At 32.1% G+C, this 9,678-nt stretch overlaps 1 protein-coding gene across 1 annotated transcript in view; it reads right to left on the bottom strand.

Moving 5' to 3' along the window:
• Nucleotides 1-5,465: 5,465 nt before the first annotated feature.
• LOC139495962 (uncharacterized) overlaps nt 5,466-9,678 on the bottom strand; it is a 43,893-nt gene continuing 39,680 nt past the window's right edge. Inside the window, exons 6-7 of the mRNA XM_071284390.1 lie at nt 9,043-9,565; nt 5,466-7,161 (exon numbers count right to left, since the gene is read on the bottom strand). Coding sequence (XP_071140491.1) covers nt 5,936-7,161; nt 9,043-9,565 — 1,749 coding nt within the window. The 3' untranslated portion in view covers nt 5,466-5,935. The remainder of the gene's footprint in view (nt 7,162-9,042; nt 9,566-9,678) is intronic.

The raw sequence follows: 9,678 nt of genomic DNA, 5'->3' as shown, positions 1-9,678 counted from the left end.
AGTCTCAGTGTTGAAACTAAATAAGTCAATATTTATATATATATATAGCATAAATAAATGGCGGTAAATTAGTCAGTTTATTTAATAGAAAAATGCAACAATGCAGTTAATGGTTTTTATCAGTTATAAATGATGCTATTATGTGAAAATGCATAGTTGCTAACCACAATTATGTTTCAAATATATTCTGGTTTAAAAGTTAAACGTCATTGTTAACAGCCTATATTAATATTTTACATGATATGCAGTTATTTTCATCAATCATTCTGTTTTATTAAGAGATGCTTTTCATTCATTATTCGTGTTTTTCTCAAAACATTGAGAACAAACTATCGAGATGAGTACTCATCAACCTTTATATCGTTTGTCATCCATCAGGCATCGATACATATGTTCAAAAACGGTGAAATCACTTGAACAATTTAGTTAATCTACATTTCGAAACATTGTTATTTAATTCTGCTGAAATGTGATGAAATTAATTTTGCTTGACACTTTTTCTAATTAAGGAATATAGTGTCCTCATACAAATCACTGATTCCTTGACAGGAGTCGGCTATATTCTTATCAAAATCTGTTTTGGTTTGATAAGCTCATCAACATGATTATTAGATTTTGGATATTCAAATATTTTGACCTTGAGCATCACTAAAAAGACATTAACCGACTTTATGAAAGCTTTTGATATCCTTGTAGTCATCAAAATTCATACTTTCGTTTAAGGCAAAGGTCAAGTCAAAATATACATGAGATGTTTAAGACAGATTTCATATCACTTCCTAATTCATGTTTATTTTTTGTCAAAACGGGAAAGCCGAAGTGTTCATCATTCAATAAATCAATAGATGTATAAAACAAACGGTAGATAAAAAATACAAATACACGCAGTTAAATGGTGTTATAATAATATATTTTAGTGCTGTAGAGGAGTAATACCTCATCAATGTCACAAGGAATCATCAAATATATGATGTAATACCAAGCTGGAGAACTGGAAGTCGTGGAGACATGGGACTACCACCATTCAACTCAGGACCACTTGACCTTTCAAATATCATAAGGTTAAGGTCATTGTATACTGTGAACTTTTTGCTTTTTACATTTAATGACCTTATCCGCCTACATTTTCGAGATCGGAAGTATGGTATATGTAACATAGTTTTGATGATCTTTCATTTGATATGCGACAACGCCATGTTCCAGAAAGTTTGATTTTTTAAATGTACACATCATGACCTTTCATTTGATATACAACAACCTTATCTTAAAAGAAAATTTATTGTTTGCACCCTATGACCCCACCTAACCAATTTTTTAGGGATGTCAATTTGAAATTTGAAATGTACGCTTTATGTTCTTTCATTTGATATGCGACAACCTTACCTAAAACATTTTCAATTAAGTAGAGTTTATTAAGACCTTCAATTTGATATATCAGATGACCCCATTTGACAAAGTGCCAATAATGATCCAATATCAACTATATAAATAGAAGTTATGAAACTTACAAAGTCAATGCAAAACTTGAAAAATTTCAAATTGATTTTTTGGTTTTTTTTTCCTAGAATGTTTTTGGTATTTGGTCAAACATATAATTATGTTAACCTCTTCAATTTCCAAAAACATTTTAAGTGGTAAGCTGTTGTTGATTCAGAAATGCATGCCTCCGCTCGAAAAACTTCAAACTGCATTATCTCTAAAACGACAATAGATATCTGAATTCTGTTAAATGATAAATGATCTGCAGTTGAAGCACATCATTGTAGAAAATGGGACAATTCCAAAGTTCATCAATGTCACAAGGCATCATCAAATATATGATGCAATACCAAGCTGGAGAACTGGAAGTCGTGGAGACATGGGACTACCACCATTCAACGCAGGACCACTTGACCTTTCAAATATCATAAGGTTAAGGTCATTGTATACTGTGAAGGTCAAGGTGAAATTTCATCATGACCTGACATTGACCTCAAATTGAAGGTCATGAATTATTAATCATCTTTGCAGTTTATAGTAGGTTAATATCTTTTACCTTTAAAAAGATACACACAATACTATACTTTTAAGAGTCATCCCGTTGTAATGTTTGAAAATAAACTTATCATAGATACCAAGACTTAATTTAGCATATACGCCAGACGCGCGTCTCGTCTACAAAAGACTCATCGGTGACACTCGAATAAAAAAAAGTTAAAAAGGCCAAATAAAGTACAACGTTGAAGAGCATTGAGGACCAAAATTCCTAGAGGTTTTGCCAAATACAGCTAAGGTAATCTATGCCTGAGATAAAAAAATCCTTAGTATTTCAAAAAATTCAAAATTTGTAAACAGTAAATTTATATATATAGCCATATCAATGACAATTTGAACAGACGGTCGGACATTTTTAGGCTTATTGTATAAAATGTAGAGCTCGTCGAGAGGAACATTTTATACGCTGTATGTATGCAGCGAAGTCTTATCGTTTTCTAATACGTAGGCTTGAAATTCCAGCGTAATTTATTTTTGCACTCGATGACCTTTGACCTTGGGTGCATATTATAAAGGTCACGTGAATTAAAGATTATTGAAGGTTGCAAGTCTCTATGACTTCCGGTTCTCGAAATAGAATTTTTTTTAAATTATTTATAATTTAAAAAGGGAAAATAACCCCTTATAAAGCTTAGTAACAAATTAATTGTTCATGTTTATAAACATTGCCATCTGTTTTATTACATGCTGACATTTTCAAATCGATTCTATCTCTAATACTTTTAAAGAAAAATGCAAATAAAAGAAATTGCTTCAAGGGGACATAACTCTCAAAGGGGATGATGAAATCTTACGCAGCCTCACATGGTAATACATCATGATGAGATTTACCTATTGTCCAGATAAGGTCATCATATCTTTAAAAACAACGAAGGGGCCCATGTCGAGCGAGAAAAACCAATAAAAGGGAGATAACTTCTAAACGGGATGATGAAATCCTTCACAGCCTCATCTGGTAATACTTCATGCTGAGGTCCACCGATGGTCCATATTTGGTCTTGATAACTCCAATAGAAACGGGGGGAGTGAGGGCATGTCAAAAAAAATGCCTGAAGAAAAAAAATGAGAAAAACAATAAGGCATAGAGGAAAGACATTAACAATAAGGTCTTTCCTCACTTAGGGGAAAGACCTTTAAAATAATGACATAGTTAAATACCCAAGATATATGTTAAATTTATGACTCAGAATTGTTTTACTACAATGAAATGTAGGATTATTTTCCTACAACTGTCAAATTCAAGGGAATATTTTTCGTATGCAACCGGATGTGATGTTCTATGGTTTGGTGGTATTACAAGTATAAAAGACTTTATAGTAATACAAATTATTTGTGACTTTTTTCCCTAGTAATACTGGTTACTTTAAACATTACTATCAAGTTGTGTCATTATCAGTTCAATAGTTTGAGAAAAAATCTAGTATAATGTAAGACGACATCTATACAGCGATTCGAGCAATTTTGGAAAATCAAAATCAAGCCCCTTCATGATAGAATATAGTGGTGATCATTTCCTCAGAAGTTAATAAATTTTACAGATCCTCATCAAAAGTTCTTTGATTTAGGCATACCTTTTTCAAAGATGACGATGAATAATTTACAAATGTCGTAACCACAATCTCACCCTCTTTCCTCAAATAGTTAAATCTAATTAAACTTGTCATCAAGTTGGTACTTACATAAGCACACATAGGTTGCAACTTGCGAAGTAGGATTTGATTACTCTCCTGGGGCATCTAAGATTACCCCCAAGATTTGGTAGGGTTCATGATTCTCAGTTTTTAACTTTTCTACTAAAAAAGTTTATTTTTGGATGATGTCATTTTGGTTTCTTTTGACTATCTAATTTATACAAATAGTAAGATCAATGGTATATTGAAATGATGTAATGATACATTGCTTTGGAGTCGGATTTTTAATTTGTGCAAGTTAACTGATCACTTGACCTTTACACCATATACACCTTTAAATCATTACATGATTTATTTATAAGTATTTGACACATTGCATATAGAATCTAAGGGAAAAACTTAACCAGGAAAAGTTTTACCAATGAACAATAAAAATAAGGTCATGGTCAAATGATAATTGCCAGACCGATATAATATGAACCTTACCATCATTCAATACACAAAATAAAGTTGACCAATTGCTTATAGTATTAGAAAAGAAAGAAAAAAAATATTGAGGAATGAACTGTAAAAATGAAGTCAATGTAAAATAAACCATGATAGACTGACAAATGCTTTGTAAAATATCCATACACCACATTAGGTTGACCTATTATAGCATATAGTATTAGTTAACACCAAAACATAAAAATATAACTATAACCACTGAACTATGAAAATGAGGTCAAGGTAAGATGACACCTGCAAGTTGGACGTGTCCACTTTACCTTTATTTCATACACCAACTATAGCAGACGGTCACTAGACATTTTGCTTATATTATCTGAGATATAGACTTGACAACCACACCTGGTCACTGATCCATGAAATGAGTTCAAGGTAAAGTAAAAACTGTCTGATAAGCATGAGGACCTTGGATTGTACGCACATAACAAATTAAGATACTCATAATAAGAGAGAATTTAACAATTCTACAAATCTTAATTTTTTTTTCAAGTAGTCTGGAGCTGGCATGCATCAGTAACTGCTAGTTGTCTGTTGTTATGTATGTATTATTATCATTTTGTTTATTGTTTTTTTTTTTTGTTCATATTCTGACATAGACTTGGACTTTTCTTAAACCGAGTTTCACTGTGCATATTTTTGTGCGTTTGTTTTTTCTTCATTGGCTAGAGATATAATGGAGGGTTGAGATCTCAAAAAACATATTTTACCCAACCATAATGTTTGGCCTGTCCCAAATCCGCCTTTGTAAGTTCTGTATGATTTTTATATCTTATTTTTTTGTTTATAATTCGGAGTTTAGTATGACATCCATTATCACTGAGCTAGTATATATATTTGTTTAGGGGCCAGCTGAAGGACCCCTGTGGGAGTTTCTCGCTGAATTGAAGACCCATTGGTGACCTTTTGCTGTTGTCTCTTTAACGCATTCCCTATTTCCATTCTACATTTTAATCAATGAACCATGTAAATATGGTCAAGAATAATGGACAATATGACAGAACTTCATAATGTGATAAGGTATGATATCTGAAAAATTGATTCTTATGTCACATTGTGAATATATAGAAAGGTAACTAAATGCCAGAATTTTGATAAGATGACATAACTTACAAAATGCTTCAGAAAATTAAAAGAATAAGTTGGTCACTTCAAGAACATTTATAGCTGACTATGCAGTATGGGTTTACGCATAATATTTGAAGACCAAACAGTGACTTATATAATCAAAAAATTCTATGTCCTTTGATCTCTTGTGAAATGTTTTCTCATTGGCAATAATACTAAATCTCATTATTTTCATATGCAATGTACTTTTATTCTAGCTACATCATTGTACATATATATTAATTATCTAATATGCAAAATTTAAAAAAATAAAAGAATAACTATTTTTCTATCCAATTAAAACAAATATAGGGTTAAGATTGATTGTTTTTTATCATGCACACCTGTAGAAACAGTTGAAAAACACAAAATATCACATAATTTTCTTCATTTAACAAAAGGTCTTACAGATGAACTGCATTCTAGCCTAAAATTTGGCTTATTTTGTTAAAAATCAATATCAAACATCTTCTAATATTTTACAATCCAATTCATCCAGTACCTAAAGATAACATTAATTTTATATTAGAATGTAGTACTAGCACCCCTGGCCAGTAAACAGTAAACCAATAAAGTAATGGCAATAATTAACATAACATCTATGTTCAGATAACATTTGTAATGACACTGTCAGTATAATAACTGAAATACTTTTAACTTTAAGTGTCAGATGTGACATCAAAGGTCAAAGGTGGTTGGAAATTTGTAAGAAATGCTGTAACTTGAAAGATTTTCTCACACGATGCTGATAAAGATGTCGGCACAGTCTGAGAAATAATTCTAAACTTTTTTAACCTATTTACAGCTTTGTCCACCAATATTTTGTGGTTCTGAACATGTTGCGTCTGAAGCATAGTTTTCAGTTGATCAGAAATATCACATTTCATAAATGCTACATTGTTTAACTTAAGTCCTATCTCATTTATGTCTTTTTCTATGTCTAAACCTTCACACAATATTCCATCCCCATTGTCCAGCTTGCCATTGTTCATAAGGGTAACTAATTGTCTCTTTAGTCCACAATTTTCAAATAAATCTGAATCAGACAAATTTCCCTCAACCAATCCGGAACATCCAATGACTGATCCACGTGGATCAACAGCCAAGATACCATGTCGAGTCTTCTCTGATTTCTTAGAAGCCACGTCTCTTGGCAAGCTGCTAAAATTAGCCCTGTTCCTTTCCTGGAAAACTTTGATTTTTATTCTTTTAAGCAAAACAAATGTGCTTGGGAAATTTTGATGAAAGTGTCTTGGAACTTGAGCTTTGAGGGTTTCACGATGTGGCCAGGTATACACCTCCTGAAATCTATCTGATATCTGATATACCCAGGCACAGAATATATTCTTAGCTTTGAGTTTTGACAGACAGAAACGATACCCTAAGTCTATGAAGGTAAAGTTATGTCTTAATTTAAACAATGTCAACAAAAGTTGTGACCTGGTTGACAAACTGTGTCCTGTTCTTCTGTATGGAACATGTGTGATGTCTGGAATCAAAAATGTAAACAATATTTGGAACTCCTCTGGAGTAAACCCTGTGTAATGCTTGAAAACTGGCCTATGCAAACACAAATTCTCAAAAGAGGTAGTGATATTAGTATCATTCACACATTCTTTATCCTGTTTTAATTTGGCAATTGTTGTTTTGAGTTCTACATTCTTTTCCTGACTAGAAGTCAGATGCTGCTGAAGGATCTTAGAGTCTTGCAGAAGTCTTTTGTATTCTCCAGAATATACCTTTAAATTAGTTAACTTGGCTGAAGAGTCATGGTGTAAAGTCTCCTGCTGCTTAAGCTGGTTTTGTAAATTAATAACTTCCTGTCGTAGCTCTATCAAAGACTGATCTTTTTTGGAAACAGGTGATTTACTAGGTGAAGAATCCCCTGAAGATAAAGACAAATATTTTTGATTGTTCAATAAGAAATATAAGATAAAGTTATTACACACAATCATTGTAAGGGTCTATTTAGAAAAGATTATTGTGTTTCTCATTTTTTATATAAATTAGACGTTTTTCTTGTTTGAATGGTTTTACATGAATTTCTTAGTAATTTTTGGGGCACTTTATAGATTACTGTTTCGCATGAGCAAAAAATATGTGTTGAAGACTGTTCTTTGCCCTAAAATGGTTTACATTTACAAATTGTGACTTGGATGGAGAGTTGTCACATAGGCACTCAAACCACATCTTCTTATACAATGTTATATCTATTAAGTCTATAAACATGATTATGGTAACAATACTTTTGTATAAAAATCTAATAAAACCCAATCGGTTTTCAATTGTTTTTGTAAAAGGCAATAATTCTCTAATTATTTGTTCATAATAAGTCAACAAAATGCATGTAAAGGCCTTTTAAACATGTTATATACTCTGGATTATTTATTTTTCGTTGGATACAAATTTTTCGTGGATTTCATGGGTACAGGTGAACCACAAATTTAAATGTTCAACATATTACAAATTTTCCATATGCTTGTATGCAGACTTTGGCAGAACCCCCAAATTAAATGTCCACAAAAGTGTAAGTTTGTTTAATCCACAAAAATTGGTACCGACGAAAATAAATTAATCTACAGTATGTCATACAAAATGAGACATCCAATATCAAATACTTCAAGATGCTTTCATATACTGTTAATTCAGAAACAAAATGATTTTTCTATCCATGAGATAAATGCAACCTATTAGCAGTAATTAAAACTCACATTCATAAATTGTAAGAAGTGATTTTCCTTGACAAAATTGTTTCAATAGCATTAATTAGATTATATGCATGCATCTGTACCAGTATTCAGTGATTCACAACAATAAATGTGAACATTATTTTCAGAATTTACAGTTAATATTTTGAAACAGGATAAAAGTTAAGGCTATTAAAATAAAATAGTGCCATTCTAATTGTAAAAAACATCTATTAAAACTGTAAGATTTCTTCACACAGTCCTAATAATAAAAAAAATCTAAATTGTTGCATGAGTTCATAAGTACATAATCTATACAGCCTTCACGCTTATCTTTGGAGTCCACAAGCCTGAAGCTCAATTTTTTGAAAATTTTAGTTAATTTCTGTGGCTTGAAGAGAAGACTTTTACAAGCCGAAAGCATTTTTACAAGCCATTGCCATAGGACTTGTGGTTAAGCGTGAAAACTCATGTATATGTATAAAAAGGTGTATAAAGGCATTTCTTACATTCACAAGGAGGTAAAAAGGTTTCCGTGAAAAAATGCATTTCCTAGATACCCAGTACATATAGTTTTACTCTGCCTCTGACTGGTTATTAATTTTTTAAAATACATTATAATATAATCGATTGATGAAAATTTCAAAATAAATCAATTACTTTTTTATTTAAATTTATAGTAGGAACATTATAAAACCTCACAAGAACTATATGATAAATGAAATCTGACCACTGCTAACAAATTCAGAAAAATCCTAAATGAGGGTATCAATGACCTTAACTGTCAGGTGTCAAAAGGTCATTTTCGGGGACTGATAGCATTTAATTTGTTAAATATCCTTATCATGAATCATCAGAGGTCCCAAATAAATTTGTTACCGTTATTTGTGGAAAAGGGGGGATAAATTTAACGTGATTTTTCAAAATCAGTCTATATTTGTATCGTCTAAAAGAAAGTGTACATTTTATTGTCATGCATCAAAATTAACTGTTAATGTTATTCAGTAAGAATTTTTACTGTTATTCTTCATGAAGGTGCCCCCATTACTAACCTCCTAAATAAACATTCTCCTGCTTACCTGTTTGACAAAAAAGAGATGGAGTTACCACCCCTGTAAAATTGTCAGAGGTCAAAACTGTTCCTTGTTCCATTGCAGGACATGCTGGTATACAGTTCGTACTTGTAGAAGCCATGTCTCTTTTTGATGGACTGGACTCAGTGGGTTGACTGTCTGGATCTACTGGTTCTTGTTTTATCACAATTTGCTGTAACGGTTGTGAGTTTGTCAAAACTTGTCTATCTGGTGGATTCTGAACCTGCATTTGAATCAGACCTGGAGGAACAATATTTTGATGAAATGTCTGGACCAGTGGCATCACTTGTGGCATCACTTGACTAGGACCTGAACTTCTTGGCTGAATACATACTGTCTGCGGTCTATTCTGTATTGTAGGTGCTGCAGTGGACATCAAAGGACGGATTATAACCTGAGGGGTCCTGGAAACAAAGGCTATTGTTTGTGGTGCTTGCTGTGAAGGTATTACCACAGGTACAAAGGGATTTCCTAGTCTTATAGTAGTTAAACCACTTCCCTGTATATTCTACAAAATAGTCAATCAGTTATTGATAATTGATTATCTCTTTGAATGAAATAAACCTTTCAGAGATGATTTTTTTTTGGAGGGTGGGGAGAAGGGGAAATAGATTCTAGTAT

Source organism: Mytilus edulis, chromosome 11 (genome assembly GCF_963676685.1).
Source record: "Mytilus edulis chromosome 11, xbMytEdul2.2, whole genome shotgun sequence".
In the NCBI taxonomy this organism is placed as follows: Eukaryota; Metazoa; Mollusca; class Bivalvia; order Mytilida; family Mytilidae; genus Mytilus; species Mytilus edulis.
The sequence above is the reverse complement of the archived record's forward strand: the minus strand, read 5'-3'. Positions and strand labels throughout refer to the sequence as shown.